Consider the following 27,316-nt stretch of genomic DNA (forward strand, 5'->3'; position numbering starts at 1 on the left):
TGTGTGCCCTGAACAGGCCAACAGAGGGAGTTTGGAGTGACGTAAATGGTAGTACAGAGAAATCACCCATAATTAGATTTCTGTCATCTGAAATTCATTCATTTATTGAATTCATTCATTTAGACTGCTGGACAAACGTGGCATAAGAGAGGATGGAAATGAACTCAGTATGTCTCCTGAATATTGAATTCCTGCTTTTAGACCAGTTTAATTTTCATTCAATTCCTTTCCTTTTTTTTAATTACACATAAGCTATTTATCATTTGACTAAAACAGGTATGCATTTCAAACATTTGCTCATTTCTCTTTCAGACATCAGTAAGCTGTCTGTTAGCCTAAAGTGAGATTGGAATTGTTCATGTTTACATGTAATTTACATGGAATTTTACATCATTTAAGTGTAGTTTAAGTCATTTTATAAGCACATTTCTTTTAAAATAGCATAATTATAATTATAATTGAATAATTAAAAAAAAAACAAAACATATAAAACAACCTGAAACGATGACAGCTGAGGTCTTCTGAGGTTAAAAGTCCTGCTTTTGAATCCCACACACTGTGAACAAACTGGTTGTTAAAAAATGTTCTTGTATGGTGTGTGTAATGACCTATAGCATTGCCTCCTTCTGGCTGACAAACATGTGACTCAACCCGCTCCTCACTCTGTTGTGATGCTCTGGACAGTGCAGTGGCACCCTGAGCCGCTCACACTGAAAAGATACAATATTAGAGGGTTGTTTAATCCTGACATAAAGAATTCCTTTGTTTCACAAGTCTGAAACGAATGAATTCAGCCAAATCAAAGAGATGTGTTTCCACAACTTGTTGAGATGAAATATTTATTAATCTCTCTCTCTCTCTCTCTCTCTCTCTCTCTCTGTGTGTGTGTGTGTGTGTGTGTGTGTGAAGTGGTTTTGCTCTGCTTTTGATAAACACTGTCATTTTGCCTTGAAATTTGAGGGGAGGAAGAAACATGGTGTTGATGGTTTATCCTTAGTGGTACCATTACTTTAGAGTACCTTGAGCAGGTTTGCTCCATGTGATGAGATGTGCACTGAGAACTCCAAAAACCCGTGCAAAAGACAATAAACCTTCACTGTAGCGGCTGTGGGGTCATCAGTGGTTACTTTTTTAAAAATCAGCGGTCGGAAGTAAGAACTTAAGTACAGTTCTGAGGTATATGTACTTTAGTTGAGTGTTTTATACTACCTACTGTAATACTACACTGCACCTCTTCCTCCTTCTCTTCCTGAGAAGAGGAATGTACCAGCTGTGCCAGCTCGATAGACTTTGATTCCAAAAACCTTCAGTGCAATGAATGGACAAAGTAAGATGCACTGTTGCACAGTAAATTAAAGAACCAGCAGATACAACAGGAAAAACAAAATTAAAGTATTACAAAAATATTAATAAGTAAGTACAATAAGTCTGACATGACTGGAAACCCCCGCTTCCTTGCATGAAGCAAACATCACTGATGTCTCTATGGTGAGCTCTAATGGGGCTGCTGCCAACAACAACAACAACCAAAAAACACCAAAGACAAAACCATCAATAGCAATTTGTTCTAAAGTGGTCACGGGAATCTCATAGCATCTAGATTCAAGCAGGGCACAGTGTGTACGCAATGTTCCCATCTGATCCAATTTACAAGGACCATGTGAGTGTCACTCAGAGGACAAAAAGACAAGTACAGGAAGACGACAACAGGAAGCTGTGAGGACACAGCTGCTGTTAATTCAGTCTGAATTTGGCCATAATGCACTTTTTGATATGACTCCCCCTCTGGGTATGTCCTGTGGAGACATTCACTATGTGCTGTACGTGTCTCTCTGAGGCAAACTCACAAAGATTACAGAGGACAATTTAAAACAAAACAATAAAGTTCATTAAGGTAAATATGTCTCTTTCATTAAACTTCATTAAACAAACACTACTTGCCACAAGATTTTGGAGTGTTTCTGTTGGAATTGTTGTCCATTCATGCAGTAGAGCATTTGTGAGGTCAGACACTGATGTTGGACTGAAAGGCCTGGCCCACAATCTCTGTTCCAGTTCATCCCAAAGGTGGTTGAGGTCAGGACTCTGTGTGGGCCAGTCAAGTTCTTCCACACCAAACTCATCCAACATGTCTTTATGGACTTTGCTTTGTGCACTGGGACACAGTCATGCTGGAATAGAAAAGGACCTTCACCAAGCTGCTGCCACAAAGTTGGAATCATAGCATTGTTCACAATGTCTTGGTATGCTGAAGCATTAAGATTTGCCTTCACTAGAAGTAAGGGGCCCGAGCCCAACCCCTGAAAAACGGTCCTATAATGAGGTCTGTCTGGGTACTTTTGTCCATGTAGTATAACCTATATGTTCAGAACCTGCAAAATGTATTTATCTGTGAAAAAATATTCTAAACAGTCTTTGTCATCATCAAGAGAGACATGTATGGAGATAGTGACATACAGGTAATTTGCATAAACTACCAGAATATTGTTGGTTCATGAACATATGGAACACACATAGAGCATCATCATAGGTTCATGACTTTGTACAGTTTGGCTGATCCAGAAGATGTGGAGCTTCAAAATGTTGAATCATTCCTTTAATGCAGTTGTGTTCTTTGTGACCTCGTCTGACTCTAAATTTGTGTTGGCTACTGGTTGCTCTGTCCCTGCTGTGACTTGGATGGGACAACCAGGAGAGAGTGCTCAGGTAAACAGCAGGATGTTCATCCTCCAGCATCGATTATGAACCCCAGAGAGCTTCTGTTGCCAGGGCTAATCTCGGCCTTCAAGCCATGGGTCGCTAAGTGTTCATTCGAGAGTGATTCATCCTTCTATGGAAAAATCAAAGTGGTTGCTGCTGTGCTGGCAGTCTATCATGCTGGTTTTGCAGAGCCAGAGGAGATATCACATTAAGAGACCACACATGCAGCATGACACACTGACTGGTTGGGGATAGAACTTGTGTAAAGCAATCCCCGCAACCATTTGGGGATATTAAGCCAACTGCTTACTTCGAGGGGTGATTAATGAAAATCTGTGAGCCTGTTGAGATGCGATGGTGTCAGTAAGACTCGACTCCCACTCAGTTCCTCTAACATCCAAATGCAGATTGGATTTCACTGTGGAAACACACAGGCAGAAAGATTTCTTTGATTAATGCTCATAGTTTGTAAAGTCTGAAACAAACCCAATAACTTTTTGTGAGGGATCCTTTGTGGTTAAAGAACTCCTACAAATCCTACAAATATTTTATTTTTCATCTTTTAGGGAACAAACTAAGGATAAGACAGTAGATGTTTTATGCACATTAATAATTTCATAATAAGGATCAAATAATACAAACAATTTGAATTTATATGTACTAATTTGTATTTCAGGTTGATACATATTCAAACTGCTGTTTATTTAAATAATAATTATATTGTGCTGTTATTTTAATCTGTTACATGTTGGAAATAGTCCACATACCTAAAAGATGAGAGGACTTGATGTCTGTCTTTTCCAACGTAAATCATGTGACTGTGATAAAAAACAAATTGGATGAGGTGTTTGCATAGTGTTCATTCAGTTGTCACAAGTCATAATGCAACCTCTCCCTTTTCTGAGCAGAGAGAACTGTCAAAGCTGGGAAATAATTAGCTGGAAATACTTTCTCTCTTCATACAAAAGTTAAAATTTAAAAATCACCAAGCGGGTAGTGGATTTAATGGAGCATATCAACCATTAAAATGTATCCACTGTTGCAGCACTGACTTTAATGTGATCTCACACTACTGTTAATTACATTTTCTCTAATAGTTTTGGAGAGAGGTCAAAAGGTCGTTCATTTGGTGTTTGGAAATGAAAAATGAAAGAAATTAATAGATTAAAGGATGTTTTTGTTTTGTTTCTGAACATTGTGCACCTAATTGACATTTGCTGTGATTCCTTCATGTTGCGTGCACTCAGGGCCCTAATGTTATAGCTCGTGTCAACAGTGGCCACTGAATGCATCTTTACAGAAAATACACAGTTATAATCCTATTGTCTCTAAAGCTTTAATTAATTTGTTTAAATGGGCTTGTCTTATTTGCTTTCGCTTAATATGATTTTTTTGTATATAATCTCACACCCAAGTCATGCTGGTAGTGTAACCCATCTCTTTTGTGCGAGAAAAAAATGATTTAGCAGATCTTTTCTCTGGTTTTGCATGTCCAGTACATTTTGACTCCAGTCAGACCAGTATTAAGGCAGGTTTGTTTTTCCCAGAGCCTGACTCTTGAAACACGTTCATCCCTTCTCTCATGATTTACCTCTGTGAATTGTGATGTAACGAGCAGTACTGAAATGATTTTCTTACAGTGACATTGTCCTGAGATACGATCACATTATGTATACAGCCAGCATAAATACCAGCATGATTTGAATGTGTTTTCAACCCACTGGTCAAACAAAGCTGGGCTATATGTGGTGATCTCCATCTTCTGCTGTGTCCTGGCAGAGGAATGTGATCTCTCAATCCACCCGGATCTCCTGTGTACAGACTGTGGTCTGTGCTTGAACTCTTTAACCTGGATGAGGGTCATGGTCCTCACAAGTCTCACTCGAACCATAAATAAAGAGACTAATTCCCACTAAAAGTCAAACTATGATGAGATTGCTTGTTGTATCGCCGGTTATGTAATTTTATCTCATTTACCTCAGTATTACTCTGGGAAAATAATTCTTATGAAATTCTTTTTTGCATTTTTTTAATCAATATTTGCAATTAGGAAAGAATAAGGCAACACTAGAAAACGATTCTGTGATGTCTTCGTTTATTTTATACAGCAGTGGACAGTGTGGATTACAGCGAGCGACCAGTGTCATTACTTTAGTGTGATGTTATTATGTTTCCGCCCTCTTGTATCCTGTCTGTGTTAGTGCACCTCTTAGCAAACTGATCCAGTCAGGGGACACTGACCGGTGCTGGAAAACTGTCACCTGCAGGTGTCAAATGCAGGGCTGAGACAGCGGGCCGTCCTCCTACATGGATGGCCCCCAAAAAACCCCTCGATGATTTGTCTCATGTACAGCGCTGCCCTCTTTCACACCTCCCCGTCGCTCCTGTGCGGCGCAGTTGTTTGCCTGCAGCTCGGGTTACACTTGTGGTTGTGCCTTGGTGAGTCTTGTGAAACCAAAGAGATGACCTGGAATTCTATCCTTTGACCCCTGTGTGAAAGGTATGCTTGTGACAAGGCTGCACTCACACGATTGGACTCTTTCTTTCTTTCTTGAAATTCCTCGAGATTATTATAAATGTACTGGCAATTTTAATAGTTTTAATAGAAATCATTTATGGGCAAGAAAGACATGTAAAATAAACACAGCCTCCAAAATAAAAAGACTCCTACAATATTCAATAGCATGAACATCTCTGTAATCAAACGAGAAATTGTCCATTCAACACTCCAGGACTTAACACTGCTGCATGTCACACACGATATCATATTTCAGGTAGCCGTCCACAAACTGGATTTACCATCTCAGTGTATACACTGACCTTGAATGGTAGGCATGTGAGACACAGTTGACAACAGGCAAATGGAGCTCATATCTCAGAAAGAGAGAGAAGGGTTGTTTATAGCTCAATAAACAATCTGCTGCATGAAGAGTGCACAGCAGCAGCAGACAAAAGAGCAACTGATTCAACATTTGTAAATTCCTATGATGACAATGGTAAAAGTGACTATAGTGACACCTCCCAGTCATCACAGAGGAAATAAAAATAGATTCATTGCTTTGTTTATGTGTCAGGCTGTGCAGAATCCACCCTGCACAATGTGACCAGAACAGAAAGTTTGAGGACATGAGGTCAAACTACCTCAATGCCAACTAGACAACATTCATGCCACAGTACATATTTGTTAATGTGACGTAAATTCAGTGAGTTTAGCATAGATTTCAAAGGCAATCTGTTAAAGATTTGAGTTAAACTACGGGTAAAATTTCAGGCCACACAATAACAATAACTCAGTGGGCCATGCCTCACAATCCACAACATCGGACCACATGGCCTGCATGCTGCACAAGTTGAATTTTTTTTAATTCAGTTTTTGTTTCATTGACATTTTTGTTGCTGGTATCAATTTCCTCAAAGTTCTTTGTTGTTATCCATGTTTTCTATTCACTCTTCAGATTTCCATAGACCTTAACCACTTTGATTTTCTTCATACTGACACTGATTGTAATTTAATTCAGATATTTTATTTAGATTTTATATTTATTTTTTTTATATTTTATGTATCTATTTTATTAATATTTCTTATTAATACAGCCAAGCTTGGTTTAACCAAAGTGGGTTTAGTTTCACAGCCATAGTAATGAAATTATTCATTGATAAATAAACCATATCGCAAACTGCCGTCAGTCTCCTCTGCACTCGTTTCCTCAAAACAAGTTGGACATTGAAAACACAGTGGCATGTGGTGTTTAAGGAGGAATACAAGTACTGAAACATCAAAAGCTTGAGTGCAATATGGATGATTAAAAACATAACATCTGCTTTGAGTGACACTCCCTGTTTTCCATGTTGCACCAGCATTCCTGAAACTAAAAACGCATTTATTATAACTGACAGACATAAAAACGAGCCACGTGAATCTTCCAAACAACCCTGCAGAGAGGAGCAGACATCTGCTGCAGGGGGAGCCTCATATTTTCTGAGCAGCAGTTTACATTTTAAAAATACCCATCTGTCTGACATTAACACAGGTTACACATTAACCTGGTTTTCAAATGCCTCCACTGACGAACCAGCGTAGCACTGTGTTTGTGCCCTCACCCGTTTTTCGAGGGCAGATGTTTCCCTTTTTGAAGGCGTGATAAATCAAAAACTGGTGGAGCAATCAAAAAGGTTGAAGACCAAGCAACATTCATTTTCCAAACAGTGCTTTAGTTTGTTCACTTGTCTCAGGTGCTGGCACTGCAAACGGAGTGGGGCTACAAACATCTTTTCTTGCACTAAAGCTGTTGTGAACAAAAGGATTTATGTTTTAGATAAGAAATTATTTCACTCCATTATGATCATTTTGCATCAGCTGTGGTTCAAAGAATCACGTCTGTACCCAGCGCTCAGGTTACGCAGCGATAGACATTAACAGGGGTAACTAAGAGACAGTGCTAATGATGTGCTTCTCCACCATTAGCATGCTATGAGCTCCCGGAGACATCTCATGACAGTCACTGGAAAGCTTGCATATTAAGAGCATGCAGTCTTAAGTCATGCTGTGTGGCTCATGCTTCAGTGCAAACCCCTGCTTAAGGTCGAAGACAGATCTTTGGCTTGAACATGTATGGAATGCTTTCCTTCAGGTTACCAGCAGGCAGCTGAACCTGACAGAGATTTCCGCAGACAACAAGAACAGGGGAGATGTTGTCAGCGAGAAAAAAGATTGAAAGAGTTAATGTCAGACATCATACAGAGGAGGCACTCTGGGAACAATTACTATGTTGAATATGTAATTCACATATATCGTTTGTGCCTACATGTTTCTGAAAGTCTTTATTCACCTTTTTTTTCAATGCAAAGAGCATTAGAACATTAGGGACAGTACAAAAATCTTTAGAAGGAGGAGGAGGGATTTATTCTGTTTCTTAAGAGGAAAATATGAAAAACAAACAGAAATAAAGAATGACTGGATTATTCAGCCAACAGTTTCTCATGTTTCTTTTAACTTCAGCAATTGTTAATTCCACTTCAACTGTGAGATTTGTTGGCGATGTAAAATTGATTATTCCACTCACAAATATTTAGCATCTTAAATTCTTTGCACAATTTTAGTTATTATTGCAACATGGGCTCCAGCAACTCAATACTTTGCAGACTGCTGAGATATTGTGGGGACAGTGTTGCTATTTATTTATTTTTTTTTTTTAGGACTTTTTCAGCCTTTATTGAAAAGAATGGCTTGTAGAGCGAGAGACAAAGAGAGAAAGACACACAGCAAAGTGCTGTTGCTCAGGACTCACTTAACTCTCTGCCAGGCTCACTTATTCACTCCAGTGGTTTTCATACGGTGCCTTAGCTTGCTTTACCTGCAGACACGCTGCTCTCTGACTGGCAGTTAAATAGCTCTTGAGATGTCTGTGGTGTGACATTAACAAATCTGATTCACTGATGAGATGAAATGAACCAGCAGCTTCTTTTGAGTTCACAGAGGTTATGCAATTCCCACATTACATCCGAATTAACTGTGTTGATCATCTGACAATTCCCTCAGTGGCCACACTTGGCAGCCAGTCTACAACTAATAGTATTAGTTCCTTGTACTCTATGAGCCTTATCTCCTAACCTCAAAGGTACAATTACCATCTGTCCTTTTGCGAGTGTGAGTGCACTCAGTTTTCACACAGTGGAGCCATCTGAACCTAACATAACCTCAATAATGTGGCATATTGATGGATAATAATCAAGATTATATCAAAACATAATGTTACTATTGCGTGTAAAATCATATCAAAACCTCAAGGAAGTTTTTAAAATTAATGGTTGTGAATATTTTACATAAACATGAATCACTGCGCAGCACTTACCGTATATCTAAAAGGACGTTGCCTGACTGCAACAACATGCAGAAAAAGGTGTGTTCACTTACACTCAGGTGAACTGCTTAGGGAGTGGCACAGTCAGAACATCTGAACAAGGAACACAATCTGTCTTTTGTGACATGCATAAGGTTCACTTTTCTGTTCTGTCAGAACTGATTCAACTCTGCAGGGGGTTTGATGACATTTGTGGGTGGTTACTTGTTCTGGATCATTTTATATCATGTATGACATTATTTTGCTCACAGTTAGAATAGAATGCTATCTAATACAACATCACAAAATATGACTTCATGCCAATAACCTGTTCCTTTTTCTCATGAGCGACATGGTCTCACACACAAACACACTACATTCAGTGCGTGGGTCTAAATGACATTAATTTTTATTGATCCTGAACGTAAGAAAATTACAGCACAGTTCATTTAAAACTTGTATTAACTATGTAATGCAGCATTTCTGTTACATGACACCAGACATGTACATAGAAACTAGGGCATCTCAGTCCATAAATGTACAGTATGTAGAATATGTAAACAACTGGGTGACTGGAATCCAACTCCCCTGTTATCTGTGGTTCTCAGCAAAAAAGTGTTGGCCATACGTCACATCATGAGTAACCCGCGCACATATTTTCACCTCATTCATAAGACCTTTAAATAGAGCCTCTTTCCCCCCCCTGCAGTCCCACATTTACTAAATGATGAGCTGAGTATGCACAACAACCAGTGGGCTGCCTTCCAAACAGTGTTTCTTTTAGCAGAGACACTGTTTACATGTCAGTGATATTCACACAACTGCATACTCTGGTTTGTGCTGTGTTTTTACAGTATCTCTACAAAGAACAGGACAAACCAAACAGGTTTTTGCCATGTCAGTGGTCCAAACAGCACACTGTTGAGCAAACAGATGGAAACAACTGACTGCAACACGACGAGACCAAAATTAGAGGAGGGAAATTCTGCTTTGTAAAATTGCTGGCACTTCCACACTTCTTCTTCTTCTTCTCCTCCTGTTGCCCTGTCCATAGCAGCGGTGCTGTCAGGACGCTTGGAAGGTAGCCGCTGGAGTGAAAGACATCATTCCTCATTGATTTTTCTCGTCCAAATTTTCCAAGCTGCTCCATTGTGAAGGTACATTTCCACTACTGGAGAGGCACCCAGGGTCACACTAATAACTTCCCTCATTCTCTCACATGCATACATAAACAAACTCTCACAGCACATACTCTCCTCTGTGCAGCCCTGCCCCTCCCCCGTCCTCTTCCCTGAGGCTTTGCTATAAAACAACAGGGGAATCCGCTATGGTGACACACCGTACCCTGGTACTTTTCCACAGATAACATGTAGTAAGATGCAGTGTGTTGCAACTTGTGTTTATATTGACTTGGCACATTTATTTCTTCACATTCCAAAGTATACTTTGCTCAATTCCTCCTCCAGTGAAACTATTATACTCTTTCAGTATCAACTGGCTACCCATGAACATCAAGAAGTTTTCCACCCTTGGCATCATGATGCCAATAATAATTTATACAGTGCATATTCAAAATACAAAAAAATATATATAAGTAGAATTGAGACAAAAAGGGAAAAAATACAAAAGAGCAAACAAATTCACAGAAAGACCAAAAAAGTGTGCTGTCAGACAAGCTTCATGGTGACAATTGTTTGTCCATCAATATATTTTCAATAAACTCTCACTGAAAGGTGTGTCTTGTCCACACAGTGGCACATCGCTTTCCATATGTCTGGGTGCACAGAGTGGTCCTCAGAGTTGATCTTTGCTCTGCATGTACAATCCATTTAGCCATTTAACAACTGAGAATAGCATTCTTTGCTTTGGTACAACAAAGCCGCCATTCATGTAAGCCCTCTAAGCATTTTATTTGAGGTTGGACCACGAGGACATGAGTTGTTCTCCTCTAATGACCTGAAACCAATGGAAATGGTCCAATTATTGTGATTTATACTTTGGATGAAGAAGATTTCTCCAAACTGACTTCAGTAAACACTGTAAAGAGTTCATTGTACTGACAAAATGTTGAATCTAAATGAATTCTGAAATAATTGTTTCAGTTTCTTAACTTGCTTGTGACATATTTCGCTGCATTTTGCCCAACATAATTCCAATACAACTGCAGTGCTCTGCGTTTTTTTCTCCCAGTGCTAAATTTCTCTGTGCACATGTAACAACAGCACCGGCTTTGGCAAAAATAAAATGAGTTGAACCCTTTTAGCAATTAAAAAACTCAAAAACATACCTATAAAAGCAGAAAAACAAAACACGGGATTTATAAGATTCATAACACAAGTGCTGTAAAGAAACATGATGAGCTAATATGAAACTTAGCAGAAGCACACCCCCCTTCTCTGATGCCGAGCCAGACTGTGGAAACCACAGATATGAAAGTAATGAAGAGCAGGGTTCCTGTTTGATGTTGAAGAACAATCTGTACTTTTCTTTACTCTAATATGATGCTTATCTTCAATATTTAAAAAGTCACATCAGTAAATAAGCAGATGAAATATGTTCCGAAATACTGAGAGATAGCTAACCGTGTTTTACTTGGTAAAAAGTTGCCGATTTGATCTAATTAAAAACATGTTTTAATGTTACTGCACGTGGTTTTAGTTGGACTTTGTTTAGTAATGTCGATGCCAACTTTAGTGTCTAAGCGCACTAACTGTTCTAATGGTCATTCTATCTGCCATTTGTTTTCTTGATTAATCAATAGCCTTTTTTGTTTTATAAAACATCAGTTACAGTTTAATAAAACTGATGTTTTCAAGTAGCACATCTCATCTCATTGATATTAAGGTCTGACGACAAAAAAATGTAGTCAGGCACACACACACACACACACACACACACACACACACCCCAACCTATTAGTGGCAGTTTGACACCCCAGCATATTCAGCAGATCAGGGTCGCCTAAAGTTCAACAATTATTACGCAAAGACTGCATACCATGTGCAGCGAGAAAATTTACTTCTCAGTAATCCCTACACAGACTGCATGAAAACAGTTCAAAGTTCACTGTGTTCAGTTCACATGCATTTTCCATATTCAGTGTTTCGTGGGCTGCGTGCTTCATTGATAGCCGCTGAAAACCGACACTGAACTTTGATCTATAAATAAAAGCAACAGGTATTTTTACTCATCTTGTTTTTCCTCTTATTAGTGAACATAAACAAGCTTTATGGGATTTATTTTTTACATTTCTGTGGCATTTTTGTGGGATTTAAAACAACTGTCAATATTTTGCAAACATAGCTGCTTCTCCAAAATTCAAGTGCATGCTCCCATCGAAGAGAAATTAGTTCGCTCCCCCTGTGGCTACGTGTCAGTGAAGACTGAGCTAGTTTTGGACTCATATTTTACTGGCGTGACCTATGACCCCTGTCAGGCAACCATGTGCCTGGGTCATGTTTTGGGACAGGCACGTTGATATCTGTCTGTGTCTCGGCCCCAGGGTCAGCTGAGTTCATGAGAGGGGGTGGGGAGAAGGAGAGAACAGCAACAAATTTGTTCCAGGGTTTGCTGGCAAAATCCCAGGTAGTGCTGTTTTTCATTCTTCAGATGGGCCCTGTTGAATATGAAAAAGGATGGTGTTTGGGAAACAGCCACAACTGGAAACAAATATGTTTGTTTTTTTTTATCTTTCTGCAACTTTTGTATTCTTTAAAAATCTTTATAAAGGGTCATGCCACCAACTACGAATATCAGTTTACTCATCATAATTAGTGCTACTCAATCAGTGAAAATATCTTGAGACTTCGGAGGACATTTCTAAAGTTTTTTTAAAAATAAGGCCGACGATGTTACAGTGATGCCGTCAGGCTTATTGTGGAGTGGACTTGGAGTCTCCAAATTTCTAAACTTGACTGGACTTTGAAAGAAGGAGAATTACCTGACAATGAGGACCTGAGGACAGACACTGTCGAGTTGCATCATGGGAAAAGGATCCACTATTGGCTGCATCCACTATTTTTGGGACATACTTGGAAATAAAAGTCTGGAAATTCCAACCTCCTCTGCTTTGATTGTGACATCCATCCATTTTCTATACCGCTTATCCTTTGATTGTGACAATTTTTTTTAAAAAAATCTGTCTTTTGAAAGCCTAAAAACACTGTAAAAGTACAAGAATAAATTGCTAGTGTGTCCCTTTACTCACTTTAAAATGATCTCGGTGTCATCTCTGTGACCAAGTGCAATAAAAGATACATTTTTCTCGCTTTCAGTAGATTTAGGTAATGTATTTTTTGTCATGCTGCAAAATTAGGCCTTCCTTGCAAAAAACAAAACACAATAAGCTGACAGATTCTGCAAAACCAACCAAGAGCACCGTGTTCATGAGATTATGATGATTAGACTCCGAAATGTGCAGTATTTTACTAGCACACGCAACAGTTCTACATCTGCTCTAGCTTATCTGCTGTTGCACTGCAGCAAACCCATGATGTGATGTGACAGACACTTCACTGTTAGAAGCAGGGAAAAGGATGACTGATCAAATCTATGCATTTTCTTGCCCGCAAATAAACAACTTAACCAGGAAACCAGACGTTTATTTTCTGCCAAGGCTGTGCAACTCACAGAACGAGTTTTGTCCCTTCTCATTCAGACAAAAAAAAAATATCGCTTCATTCAAAGGATGTGAAGGTGAACAACCCACAGAAACTTGAGCCACTAAAGATAACCGCAGGGGAAAAACATCTAGAGTGAAAACATTAACTAGAAATAGACCTCTTTGTTGCCATAGCCACCTGAACAGCTGTAATTTAGACCTGTTGAGCTGCTCTGCACATTTAGAAACATTCAGTTGGAGAGTAGATCTTTTCTGGAACACAAAACTTGTTGTTTTTCTCATGAATGCATCACTTGCACTGTTTTATGTGTCAGTCGGAAGAAGGATGATAATTTTACATCATTTCTGTAGGCGACTTCTGTTCCCAGTTTAATATGATTTTTACTCTTGCTTACATTTAAAGTTGTTCATCCAGGTTTATTGGAAGCTAGTTTGTTAATTAAACAAATTAAAAACAAATGCATGGTGCCAGTATGAGAAATTGAAAACCACTGTTGATAACGGGCCTAATTTAATGTTGACTAAATGAATAAACATGGATCAAGTCCACAGTCTGTCATCAAGTCTATATTTTTTTTAATTTCACCGACAAATATGTTAAGCAAAGACACACCTCTCTCGGTCTCAATGACTGTATTCCATCTCTTTTACTCCCACTTGTCTAACCTGCCTAAATGTTTATTTAGCCAAGCCTTGATGCAGCTCACTAATGAAAGTGAAAAGTAGTGCCTACAGATTGTAATTCTAGATATTCAAAAAGAACCTGAAAACAAAGAAGTCCCTTCTGTTTTCAATATTGGATTCAACTAAATCTGAAATAGAAATAAGGACAAATGCTGAGCATACTTGCTTAAAGTGTGACACAAAGGGAATTTCATTGCCAGGATATGATATTACCACTAAAGAAAGTCTTTTAAATCACAAACGCAATGAGCAATGCTTCATAATTTGTTAGATACATCTTAACCACATTCACATAGCAAAGTAAAAGCCTGCTCACAATATTCAAAGGTCCATCTGACATACAGCAAAGGAGAGCTGGTGTTCTGTATGTATGAATAAGTTAAAAAAAAAATAGATCAAAGTAACACCACGGGAGACACAAGATCCTGCATAGATACCAGGAAATAGCAAGGAAAATGCCACTTTTCCCGAAGCAACACAATAACAGTAAGCATATAATAAGGAGGCCACAATTAGTGCTGGTGTGTGCCTTTTAGCAGATGATTCGGAGATAATCAAGGGTGAGTCATTGAGAAAGTGGTCACATATCTAAGAACATGTCATTACACACTAATTCAGCAACGCAGTACACTACATAGCAGTCTGTTCTTAATTATCATATTATTTAACATGAATTAGTACGCACAGCTCTTGGTGAAGAGTTATTTTGGAACTGATTGCTGATTAAAAAAACAGTTAGTGCCTGATGTGTTGACTCACTTATTGGTAAGTACTCAGGATTTTGTGTCACTCAGATCAATATTCAGCTGCGATGGTGAGACAGGAAGTGGTGGGAAGACAGACGAGTGCAAGTGAGCCTTTTGGAGAGTTGAGGACTTTACACACTCTCGCACACTTTCAATAGACAGGACTTCTTAGCAGTCACTGTATGCAAGGTATGCAAGAACAGCCACATATCATTATCACAAATCATCCATATTGCAGAATTTCCTGTAAGACCAATCATATATTCACTGCGAAATTATATAAAACATACAAAATGAATTTAGTAGAATAAAGTTTTCACATAAATGTGCCCCTGTCTACAGAAATGTACGTTACGTAAGCGTTCTTAATCGATTTAAACAGATGAAGCAGAAAGTATACTGTTTAATCAGCAATGCAACTTTTAGTGGATGCTAAAAATCAGCTATTCACAGCGAGGAAAATGTGAAATCAGACACTTGATTCAAACATATGGCAGGGAAATGTTCCAAAAATATATAATAAAAGGTTTAATTATGAGAAAATAAAATGACTGACTTCTTCTCAACTCTTCACGCCACCTCAGACAGGTTTACAGAGTCAACATGCTCTCATATTCCCCACGGTATTTATAACTCGGTCAGCTGACCTTGCACTTGGACCCATCCACAACGTAGGGAGAATAACGCACCACGAAACAAACAAATTCACGGATAAAGCTTTAGACATATTCCACACCAATGCCAAAAGATGTTTGATTAATATGTTTTGCCGAGCACCCATGTGTTATATGATACAGCATTCATGGTACGGGGTTGAAATGAAGTAGATGGCTGTGAGGATCTCCCCCGCCCCGCAGATAATGGTACAGTCCGATGTTGAAATTCCGAGAATTGAGCTACTGTGTTTCTTAGAACTGGATTCTCAGAACTGGTGATGCACAGAGTTTCGAGGAAACTTTTACAAGGTGAATTTTTTTCCTTCCTATTTTCTTAGCATTAGGTCAGAAGTGTAGTGAAGTAGCAGATGCTCATGTGGCTGCCTCGGCGGCTCTGGGGCTGGATTCTTTCAACGGTTTTAATTTCTTTAGGTAGAAGTGAACTAACAGATTTAAAACTGTGGGAGGTGATTTTGACAGCTGCACTGTCTTTGTGTTTTAGACGGAAGTGCGACTTTAGACTGTGTGCGGATTTCATCATTTGTGCTTTAAGTAGGCTTTAATACCTTCTGTTAGACCGTAAACAACCTGTAGTTCAGCCTTTAGCCAAGGCCGCCGTTTTTAGTTACCGCCTTTAAAAAAAATACTTTGGCCTTTCCTAGTTTATCTGACAGGCCTACCAAGTTGCCCAAGTTAACAACTGCCTCTCAGACGCGCAAAAGTGGCGCAACAGGATCGGTCGGTCTGATTCAGTCACATTTTGTTTTCACTCCGCGTCCATTTCTTCTGTCGACAGCAGTATTTTCACGTCATTCAGTGCCTTCAGTGAAGAGCCACTAACCACCTCTTAACCGGTCAAACACGTTTAACCCCATTAAATTACAGAGAAGTCCAAAGACATGGCGGTTTATACACTTTGATCTGAACTTGAACGGACTTGTGCTGGCCTGCTCGGCGGTTCACTGCCGAAGTTACGCAGCAGTAACCACTTCTTGAAATCACATCCTACGAAATCATGCCGTCTCAGTCGAGTCTAATATGTTGAGGTTTAGAAATAACTTGGAAGATCTGTTTGGCAGGAGGAGAGTGAATGTTAATGGATTACATGAGATGAGTTCTACTTATGACGGGCAACAGGAAACCTGTGTGTACTGGCAACCTAATCTGAGCAGCCAGGACGGAATGTGCTGAACGTCAAACACGTTTACGGCGCACAGGCTGCAGGCTTGGACTGCTGTGTTACACGCTGTGAAACTGCGAGAGACGGGACACGAATCAGACAACCAGCCCACCCTCCGATTTTAACTTTATTCGGCGATGTGTTGTTATGTTTTGCAATATGCGTTTATTGTGGTTAACCGTGGTTAAGATTTGCCGTCGCCTCGAAATTATAGCAAATGTTGTTCTAAGTCACGCACACGTCGACACACATTTAAAAAATATCACAGTTTTTAAAAATAACATGTTAGACCATGGTCTTATGTTGTGACACTGTCACTCAGTCCCGATAAAGAGAAACGCATGGGTCAGAAAGGTTTAGTGAACCAACCTTTTGTATTTCTCTTTGCAATGACGCCACCTACTGTTCAGACACAGTCACGACACCTGCCGGGTTCAAAGCCTGTTTTGATCGGGAAGCCTGAAGACAAACGGCTCGTCTTAGGCTCTATGCAATGAGTATGAGCCCTAGGTGATTAAATATGATAAGTGTCTTTATTATCCTGCGTGATAATAGAGTTCGTTTATATTTGAGTTCATGAATCTGATTTATGACAGTTAAGTTATTTTCGGCTTGTAACGTGATATTGCTTCAATTTTACCTTTTTAGATCATTTCCTCAGTGTACCAGCGTTTAGCGAAATTAAAGCCAGTCTAAGCTAAAATGTTAAAGTTACATAAAATGCACGTCTAATGTTGTTGCAATGTGCATATGTTGCTTAGAAGTTAAGCAATGCAACTTTAACTGAAAACATTTTTCTACCCAGCCTCCTGTGTGCATGCTTCTGCTTCTGCTAACAGTAGACCACATTCACAGCCACTGTTAATAAACAAACATTTGTACATTCATTTTTTCTGCCCTTGCTCAGTTTTTGATAGAATGGCCACAACTGCAGATGGCTGCATTCAATTCACACGCCATGCGGGCGACGTCCTGCTCAACTTCAACCGCCTCCGCAGCAGAAACATCCTGACTGATGTCACCATACGTGTGGATGGACAGCATTTTCATGCTCATAAGGCCGTCTTGGTGGCCTGCAGGTACACACCATCGAGAGAGCTGACATAGTGCCTGTGTGCTTTCTTTCTTTTTTTTATTCCGTGTCTAATGAGAGGATACTATTTCTGGGACTGTGTTTCATATTTTTTAGCTCTTTGAATCACTGCCCTAGACACAGCCATACCATCTAATTTCATACCTCATCCCAAATAAATCAAGTTTCAGTAGTTAATGACTCTCATCTGTGCACATGTTCAACACTGTATCTCCCTCCCTCCTGTTCTGTTACAGTGGCTTCTTTTATTCAGTGTTCATGGACCCAGAGAATGCAAACCTCAGTGCCATCAGCTTAGACCCCAAAGTGGACCCCAAGGGTTTCGCCATCCTGCTGGACTTTATGTACACATCCTGTCTAAATCTTAAGGACAGTCAAGTCCTGGCCATCATGAGCACAGCCATCTACCTCCAGATGGAACACGTGGCTGACACCTGCCACAGGTTCATCAAGTCCAGGTGATGGAAAATAGAAAATGTGACAAGAACAAGATGCAATCTAATGTTTTCGAGTTGGGGTTAATTGTTGTTAATAATGTTTCTGCAGGCATCTGTCTGTGAATGTCAAAGAGGTACAGACCAACTCCTTACATCTGGCTGAGGAGATCCCTGCTTTAAGGCTTGTCAATGAAAAAGAGCCAGACTGTCAAAACAACCTCACATCAACATCAACATCAGCATCCTCTCTCCAGGAGTACAGGGGCTACACCCCCAATGTTTTCAGGGGGATCAACACCTCTGGCTCCTATCACGTCTATGGTGACGTTCATGTCCCTACTGGGAAGCTGGAAGATTCTAATAAGGTTGGTGACCTTCCTAGAGGAGGGTCCTGGTCCCAGAAACAATGCTCACAGGTACCCAGCATAAACATGGCTCACAATGAGTTCACTTCCATCACCTCCCACCCTGTGCCATGCCACCCCAGTTTCCCCACTGCTATCATTCGACCAGCAGGAGCCCATGGGAGCCTTCAGAGGCCTGATACTCCCATGGATGAAGACGGTATTCAGCATCCACAGACCGGCTGCCTAAGGATGTCTCCAGTTTTTATCAAAGGTGTGATCTGTAGCCCTCAAAGCCCTCTCAGATCTGACTGCCACCCGAACTCGCCCACCGAGTCCAACAGCAGCAGAAACGCCACACTGAGCCACAAACAGCCCTCAGACTGTCCCAAGGACACGAAGGCCCGCAACTGGAAGAAGTACAAGTTGATTGTTATGAACCAAGCTCCTGATGAGAATGAAAAGGAAGCTCAGAGAGGCAGCGCTGAAGCACTGACCATGTCCCCTGCACGAAGCCCCTGCAGGAGCGGCGCAACAGGTGGACACAGTGAAATCCAGGCAGAAGAGGGAGCCAGCGAGCAGAGAGAAGAAATGCTGACTTCTCAGAGTGTGGACAACTGCAGCAGCAGCAGTACCTGTAGCAGCATCAGGTAAAACTCCAGCTCACTGTTACGGCCCTTAACTTAATATAAATCTGCTAAAGACAAGAACTTCATTTTATGTTATCTTTGCTCGTCTTTCTGGGTGCAGCCACCACAGATGCTCCTCCTGCGGCTGCAACAGCCCTCAGTGCATGGAGATGGGTCACCTATCTCCTGACTCGTACAGCAGAGATGACACCACCAAACTACACTCAGAGTACTCCTCCTCCAGCAGTGGTAAGTGGGCTCACATTCACATAAGTGTCATAATATGAGCCTGTATTGAAATTCTAACCAATGATTTGGCAGGATTATTTTAAACAAAACCAGAGGCCTGTTAAATTTGCATTGATTTTATTTCTTCTCTTGACAGAAAACAGTACCTACTTCTGCAACGGGTGTGACTCCAGGTTCGTAGAAGAAGATTCCCTGAAAGACAGCATGGTCCAGGTCCACAGTGACAAGCCATACAAATGTGACTGCTGCCAGGCTGCCTTCCGCTACAAGGGCAACCTGGCCAGCCACAAGACCGTTCACACCGGTAAGATCAATGAATCCTCTAAGCACCATCAAGTTGACCTCTTGGATGTGACTTTTTCATTCAACGCACCACTTGCTGATCTTAACTCCCAGGTGCGAAGCCCTACCACTGCAACATCTGTGGTGCCCAGTTCAACCGACCAGCCAACCTCAAGACCCACACCCGCATCCATTCTGGAGAAAAGCCATACAAGTGTGAGACATGTGGCTCCAGATTTGTCCAGGTGAGAAAATAAAATTAGCCACATCTTCGGGAAATCCTTCAAGCGTATATATTTTAATTCGTGTTGGTATTGTCCCTCAGGTGGCCCACCTTCGTGCCCACGTGTTAATTCACACAGGAGAGAAGCCGTACCCCTGTGAGATCTGTGGAACGCACTTCCGCCACCTTCAGACGCTCAAGAGCCACATGCGCATTCATACTGGAGAAAAGCCTTATCATGTAAGCTTCCTTATCCACTGTGTCTGCTGGCTAAACAGAGAGTAATCCCTTCTGCATTGGTATCCATGTGCCTATCAATAGTTACAAGTCTTGAGTTGTAATCCGTGAATGCTATTATGTGTAACTGTGGGGGTTTTGGGGCAGGGTTGAAACGGTCCATCTGTAAGTGATTCTAAATTATTTTTCCTTTTCCTCAGTGTGAAAAATGCGACCTGCACTTCAGACACAAGAGTCAGCTGAGGCTTCACCTCCGACAGAAGCACGGCGCCGTCACCAACACCAAGGCTCAGTATCGCAGGACTCCCAGTAACATTGTCACAGGCCTGGTGAGCGCCTGCTGAGTCTGCTGCATTTCCCGTTTTTTTGTTTTCCTTCTGTGCCGGCTCCTGCCGTGTTGTCAAAAATCTACATTTTTTAGAAACACAAACGCAGATATTATGCATATGCCCTTCATGCGTTTATATATGATGGACATTATGTAAGCTCTTTGGTGTTTCAGAGATTGTAGAAGTTTATGCTTTCATTGTGAATGTCTAACAACAGAATGTACATTTGAATGTGATTATGAGCTGGTATTTCTTTATTTTGCAAATGACTGGACAGAATGTCAGCAGTGAAGGACAGTCCTCTTTCTCATTCACATTAGAACTCACTGTTACACTTCTGCTTTAGATACTGGTATGAATTTGCTCAGTAATGTGGTCACATTTTGCGCAGTTATTTTTCATTAGGTTTGTAAATAAGATAATTTATATTTAAAGGTTGCCATCTGCTGGCAGAATACGAATATATTTAGGTTGAGTGTGTTTTCTTACATGCATTGAGCTTCGCTTACTGTCAATAACACAAGGATGTGTTATTTTGCCTTTTCATAGTTTATGGTACGTATTGTAATATGTCCAGATTGTCATTCGTTCATTTAAGAATTGCTATTTGTGTATTTTTCTTTTTTTTTTTCAATAATTTCTAGACTCCTGTTGGTATTTTGCACATACTCATAATGCTGTAATTCATATATTTTCATACTTTCGATTCAGATATTTCATTACTTAAAATGTTGACATGTTGATATTGTTAGTTAAGACCATGTGCCCAGCACTTGCTATACACTTATTTATATTCTACCTTTGGTGTAATGTATTACATTTTGGTGCTGCAGTGATCCATTTTGCCCAGCAGGATCATTAAAGTCTGATCACATTTTATCCAACATTATACATTATAGTGCACTAGTACGAACCAGTATATTCATAGTGCCTTACGTTCACAATTTTCTATTGGCTACCTTGCCATACTACTAATATGCTAGAAGTTCGACAGTATGAAAGTCTCGGTAGTTAAAGTAAATTGCTTTTGTGATGCATTTCACACACGGTGCGTTGCCCTGTTGTCATGTGTATGCATGTCAGGTACTGATGTTTTGGAAGCTGATAACCTGTTTTGTGTAGCTCCTAAAATGCAGATACACCAGGCCTCAAGCTAAAAAATGCTCAGGAATATTAGTAATGATGTAAGCAAATGTCTTTGTAAGTGCATATATATAAATATATATATATATGAAATATACTGTATATATGGCATGAAAATAAAAGGTACATTATGTAGCACGTGTGCAACAACTGTGTTCATTCTTCTCAAGTAATATGGTTTGCGTATTTCATAGAATTTTATGGTATATGGAGGTATATGTAAACAATATAAGTAAACAAGCTAAACGTTCCCTCTGACTCCCCCGGTTACGTGCTGTAGTAGGCCATCTTTGATTCTTGCACGTTAAAAAAATATATGAACTTGACTTGAGATTACCATTTGGAGGAGCACAGATTTTGGTTAGCCAATCGATTAGCCTCTATTTGTGACAGAAAATGACTTTTGTTTTTTTTGTTCTAAATATACAATACAATACAATACAATACACTAATGTCAGAATAAATACATGAGTCTCCATTAAACAAAAATAAAGGTATAATACCAAACTAGATATAAGTAGAAACTCCAGTTAATATCTCTGAGATTTTGAGAAACTGAAAAAACAAAAAAAACAAAAAACAAAAACTCACTTTAACCTTCTTAAATAACACAGTGAAGCCAAGCGTCCCCTACTGGACGATTAGGTTGAAAGCTACATAGCGAGTGGGGTTAGGTTGGCCAGGATGTTTTGAGTAATGAACTACAGTGCTATACTTGCATAGTTAATAGAAAAAAGCGGAAGCACATGCTGTATAAACAGACAACCCTTACATAGCATTGCATACATATTCTCAACTAAATGAGCAAAACAAAAGGAAAAAAAGGCATTGTTTTTACTCATCACTTTTATCCCCCCCTCCTTCAAACAGATACAGTACAGATTTAACAAAATGTTCATTTTTAATAATTCATTTTCTCACTGACTACTCCCCAGTTTCATAGCTGTGATGAAGCACATCAAAGTGAAATTCAAGAATGGGCCATCTAATCACAGAAACATACAACTCTACATGCCTGTGTAAAGCTGTCCACTAAACACGAGACAGACGTTTTATGCATTTTATTTGGAGGCTATTGGGTCCATGGAGGCGGCTGTCATCAGGTTAAACAACGATTTGGTCTGAAGCTGCTGCTTGTAGCTGCTTCCAATGACATAGTACTCTGAAGAGATTAGTGATATATAGCGTTTTTGGAGAGATTTTCAGTAGTAGAAGCGCCTGACAAAGTATCCTTCTAATCTAATGATCCGTTGAGTTCCAATGCAAAGACGTCAAACTATGATGAAAGATGGTGCAGCTGTGAGTTCTTCTGAATACAAATCACTTGATCACAATTAGCCGCTAGGCAACTGGACTTCTCATTCATACCGACACATATTGTGCGCACACACTCAAACACAGTGCATCATTCACAAAAAAGATGGAAAACAAACAAAAAAAGAAGTAAACAAAAGTAAAAAGTCTTATGAACTTATGACATATAAACTTATCATAGTGTACTTGCATTTGATAAAAGAAAACTACTAAAAACATAAATGGATGTTGACAGCAACTCAACCCTCTCTGTCAAGGATGGCTTTCACATCAGCAAACACCTGTAAGAGGAAAAAACAGTGAGTGTACCGTCACTTGTCAGGATACAAACAAAGACTGCATTTCAAACGATTCATTTTGAGCATCATTCTTGTTGGTTTTGATAACATAAAACTCATCAGCTCCATTGCTGAGATTTGGGGATGAGCTGACACAGTCACGGATAGCTGTATAACGAGGAATGTACAGATGGAGAGGATTTAATCAAATTCCCCTTTGACGGATATTTTTTGAAGCATTTAGCATTTATTTTTTAATTTATCAATTCATCATTATGTTTATGAAATCTCAGGGGGAAAAATCCCAACACTCAATAGGACATCCACTGATTGATTATTTTTTTCCAGAAATAGAAAAAAAACACTCATATTCAGTTTTATTGAATTCTGTTTATCGTTTAATAAACTGTTTCAGCTATAGGCGCTTTTACTTTTTTAGAGGTGCTCTAGTACACCTAAATTTAATCTCAGCACCCCCAAAAAAACATAAAAGGCTGAAAACAGGTCTGATTATTATTATTAGTAACCATGATTTCCTTTATTATTTTCCCCACTCACTGAGAGAAATATAAGTATATATTTGTTGTTATGCACCTAATTTATATGCACTCATTTAATTTCAGATCAGTGTAAGAGTAAGTATTGCCATTTGCTGTTATTTATCATCTTTCTACCTCTTATTGTAAGTACTCTGTTTGATTAACGTGTTTGTTGACAGACCTAAGAGGGAAAGAAAGAAAAGACAGAGCAGGATGGAGTGGGTACAGGGAAAGAGAGAGAGTCATTTTGGACCAGGGCAGGCTTTGAAACCAGTTGCCACACAATCAGCTGGTACATGCACATCTTAAGGTAAGCACAGACAACTGCCACCTGCAGCAGATGCATGTGAAAAATAAAGGGGGGCAACTCAGCATTCATTGCTTAGCACTCCTGCTTCCAGGCTCCACATACCCCAGAATGTTCCTTCAGAAATCCACATGAAGTATTCATGTTCATGTTGTCAGATATCTTTTACTTACCTCGTCCACGGAACGAGAGGCGTCTACAGTGCGCACCTTGCCTTGTTTCTCGTACAGTTCAATAATTGGTCGTGTAGACTGCAGGTAGGTTTGGATTCTGCATCAAAGAAAAACATGCCTGGTTATTGGGGTCAGATGACACAGGGGACTCCAAGGAGACAAAAATTAGGTCAAAAACACACATGTAGGTATCCGACAGTCTGCTAAACAGGTCAGACAAATCTATACAGATCAGATATGCTTGTTGTACTTTGTTATGGACAAAAGGAAATCGGTACATGAAATCAATTTGTGGTGAAGACAGCAGGAACTACACTTATTAAAAAACACTGCATATTCTGAAACCCATAGTTCAATACTGTCAAAGCCCAAAGTATTTTGTTTGTGTTGCAGGACTGTACCTCTTCTCCAAACTTTCTCTGTTGTCATCTGTGCGTCCACTGCTCTTCCCTCTTTCTAGACATCTGTCGATGCAAACCTGTGAACAACAAGAAAGGCTGCATGCTCACTGTAAAATGGCTCTGAGGACATTAGCTCAGTTCTGGCACACTTTGTAGTTTCCATGACATACCTCATTGCCACAGTCAAAGAAAAGCACAAATTTGACATCTGCTTTGCCATCCATGACAGTGTTCCACCCCTGAAGGTTGTCCTCGTTGCGAGGGAAACCGTCTATTAGGAAACGGAATTTTTTCTCATCTTTCTGCATGGTGTCTTCCATTGCCTTACAAAACAGAAACAACAATAAACTTGAAAAAATTCACAATAAATATCGGTTTATTCAAATGAATCATAATCCAACTGCACACAGATCAATCAATTAATAATAATAATAATAATAATAATAATGACACAATACACTCAGTATGCATAAAAACCACCCAAATCACAATGCTGACGAAGTTCACCAAGAAAGAAAAAACAAAAACATTTCAATCTAAATGATATGAAACAAGAAAAAAGAAATCCTGGATCCAGGTCTCACATTCAAGACTAGAGGATGTTTACTAAATAAATGACTGCAGAAATGTTCTGATATCACTGACTAATTGACTGGGTGTTTGTGATCCAACCAAAACAAGTCCAGCACAAATACTGGCATGACTAGCCAAGAGAATGAATCAGCCTTTATTTCTTTTAGAGAAATTTGTGATCAGAGGGAAGGTTTAATTTTCAGTTTTTTGAAAAAAAAAAAAAAAAGGATTTTCTTCCCAATGCCTGAACAAACGTTGACTTGGATTGAATTGTGAAAAGGTCCTGACTGAAACCTGACAAACTTGTATGTGCTGCATACCTTCTTGAGTAAGTTGATGGTTATCTCCACAGGGACAATTTTACCCTCTTTGATGTAGTTGGCAATGAGCTGTCCGCACTCTGACCCCTCTCTCGCCCGCTCTTCCCTCAGTAAGTCCCCAGCAGACAAATGGGTATAGTTGTAGGCCTGAGAGACAAAAGGGACATTTTTTAATATGATAACTGGATCTCATCATGAAAATGGTTTCTTAGAGACAGCACTTTGAAACTAGCAATCAAAAGTCAATCTCTGGTGAGAGGAAAGTTTTTTTGTTTGTCTGTAGAAGTCTGTAGATTTCTATTAACACTAAAACTAGAAATCTGAGAGGACAGTCTTTACAGACAGGCTAAATTCTTCTCACTCACAGCCCAGAAAGAAGAAGTCAACCCTTGTGCACTGAATGAAAGGACCTTCTATGCATAGTTGCCACTCAGGCATAACCACCGTACCTGAAACATGGCAGCCAACACCCAGTAACATCCGTGAACAGAAGCGGTTATAAAGTCGCCTTAGCCAAACACATGTACATGTATCAAAAAAAATCACACTGGCCCCCAGCAGAGCTGCAGCTTCGTGAGCTCTCATGAGTTTGACTTTCAGACAAATATCCAAGAATTATCTTTAAGTACAGTTGGTTCTTCTCAAACTTTTAAAAATGCATTATGTGAAACCCATGCTGGTTTTCAGTGGTAGAGCATAATGGAGTGAAGAAATTAATAAAGAATAAACCTTAACCATTAGGCTGCTTGGCTCGACTTTATAGTCTTTATAGACTGGTCTTGATTTACGCTCTATTATTATTATTATTCTTAAGAACAGTGTCATGATGACACATCGAGGTAAATGTTCTGCAGTCAATAAATATCTACCTCACTATCTGCTTCTCTTCGTTCAAAGCTGAAGGTGGAGGAGCCAAGTGCACTCCAAACTTCGACTGATCATTACATAACATCAACTGTATACAAAAGTCACTGATAAAGTTACATATGGAGCAAATGTCAATGGGCTGTCAATGGCTATTTGTTCAGTGTGAAACTATTAAGCAGACATTAAATTTAGCCTTTTCATTCATTTAAAAGTTTCATTACTACAATTTTGAGAAATTGGTCTGCAACTAATTATTATTGTCATTACCGATCAATCTGCAGATCATTTCTCGGTTAATCAATCGGTCTAAAAAACATTAGAAAACAGTGCAAAAATCTTTGAGACAGAATCCTAGAGCTCAAAGTGACTTCATCATATGTCTTGTTCTGCCTGTGCAACAGCTCCAAAGCCACAAAATACTTACATTTGAGAAACTGAAAATATCACATTTCTTTTGCTCATAAATAAGACTTAAAGGTTATTAAAATATGTCAAAATAACTGACAATTAATTCTCTATAGACTAATCGTTGCATCTCCATTCCACAGTATTAAAAGAGCACTTCGTGGCTCCTGTGCGTCAACGCAGGCTTGTATATCAGCACATAAACTGTATACCCTATGAAGCTAACCGGCTAGCTGGCTAACACACAGGTTCATTTTCGAGGACAACCGGAAGTCAATGTCATTTAGACAAAACCTGGTGCAAACGGCGCTATTGAAAGGCACAGGCATCCCCCAATTCACTAAATACTATTTTTATCCCGACATGCCAAATCCTACCCATCAAAGTCAATAGTTTTCATTGTCCTTTCTTGTAGCATCTGTCGTACCTCTACGATTTTGGAGCACTGGGTCCCTTTGCCGGCGCCAGGCCCGCCCAGCACGAACACAACCTGCGGCTTCATCATCAGCGACACCCGATAAAACAAGCTCGACACCCTCTGTGAAACGTTAACTAACAAAGGACCGATCATAAACCAGTGCTAGCAGCTCAACTGGCGTGGGCTGGCAGGGTGGGGACAGAAATAACAGCCGAGCTGACCGCTGAATGCGTGTCAGGACCGGCGGGTAGGAAGTCGATGAGCCAAACGACACCACTTCCGCTTTTGACTTTATCCACCAATCGAGTTACACGTACAAGTGACGCAG

General features: G+C 39.7%; 2 protein-coding genes and 1 long non-coding RNA gene across 3 annotated transcripts; 1 reads left to right on the forward strand and 2 right to left on the reverse strand.

Moving 5' to 3' along the window:
* Positions 1–7,882: 7,882 nt before the first annotated feature.
* LOC124069022 lies at positions 7,883–15,293 on the reverse strand. The gene is made up of 2 exons (XR_006845009.1): positions 12,481–15,293; positions 7,883–12,156 (listed from the first exon to the last, which is right to left on the reverse strand). It is a non-coding gene; the product is annotated as an uncharacterized LOC124069022 (long non-coding RNA).
* A 136-nt stretch (positions 15,294–15,429) lies between these two features.
* bcl6ab (BCL6A transcription repressor b) lies at positions 15,430–21,532 on the forward strand. Its single transcript, XM_046407705.1, has 9 exons — positions 15,430–15,556; positions 17,335–17,506; positions 17,757–17,978; positions 18,067–18,951; positions 19,052–19,179; positions 19,316–19,483; positions 19,576–19,706; positions 19,787–19,924; positions 20,122–21,532. Exons 1-9 carry the CDS (start codon positions 15,526–15,528, stop codon positions 20,263–20,265), a joined length of 2,019 nt encoding a protein of 672 aa, XP_046263661.1. The 5' UTR covers positions 15,430–15,525; the 3' UTR covers positions 20,266–21,532.
* Positions 21,533–22,233: 701 nt separating this feature from the next.
* Positions 22,234–27,266, reverse strand: cmpk (cytidylate kinase). The gene is made up of 6 exons (XM_046407709.1): positions 26,998–27,266; positions 25,299–25,445; positions 24,576–24,728; positions 24,406–24,482; positions 24,005–24,101; positions 22,234–22,988 (listed from the first exon to the last, which is right to left on the reverse strand). The coding sequence occupies exons 1-6, from the start codon at positions 27,139–27,141 to the stop codon at positions 22,947–22,949; spliced, it is 660 nt and encodes a 219-aa protein (XP_046263665.1). The 5' UTR covers positions 27,142–27,266; the 3' UTR covers positions 22,234–22,946.
* Between the last annotated feature and the right edge of the window lie 50 nt (positions 27,267–27,316).

The sequence above is a fragment of the Scatophagus argus genome, chromosome 13 (assembly GCF_020382885.2).
Source record: "Scatophagus argus isolate fScaArg1 chromosome 13, fScaArg1.pri, whole genome shotgun sequence".
Classification (NCBI taxonomy): domain Eukaryota; kingdom Metazoa; phylum Chordata; class Actinopteri; family Scatophagidae; genus Scatophagus; species Scatophagus argus.

What these genes read in the sequence shown, in the direction of transcription:
- cmpk (XM_046407709.1), bottom strand. Translation starts at nt 27,141, where the DNA reads ATGATCGGTCCTTTGTTAGTTAACGTTTCACAGAGGGTGTCGAGCTTG. An exon ending in TCTTTGACTGTGGCAATGAG is followed by an intron (nt 24,483 to 24,575) that starts GTATGTCATGGA and finishes TGTTGTTCACAG; the next exon opens with GTTTGCATCGACAGATGTCT. An exon ending in AGAGAAAGTTTGGAGAAGAG is followed by an intron (nt 24,102 to 24,405) that starts GTACAGTCCTGC and finishes TCTTTGATGCAG; the next exon opens with AATCCAAACCTACCTGCAGT.
- bcl6ab (XM_046407705.1), top strand. Translation starts at nt 15,526, where the DNA reads ATGCACAGAGTTTCGAGGAAACTTTTACAAG. An exon ending in CACAGGTTCATCAAGTCCAG is followed by an intron (nt 17,979 to 18,066) that starts GTGATGGAAAAT and finishes ATGTTTCTGCAG; the next exon opens with GCATCTGTCTGTGAATGTCA. An exon ending in GTGGCTCCAGATTTGTCCAG is followed by an intron (nt 19,707 to 19,786) that starts GTGAGAAAATAA and finishes ATTGTCCCTCAG; the next exon opens with GTGGCCCACCTTCGTGCCCA.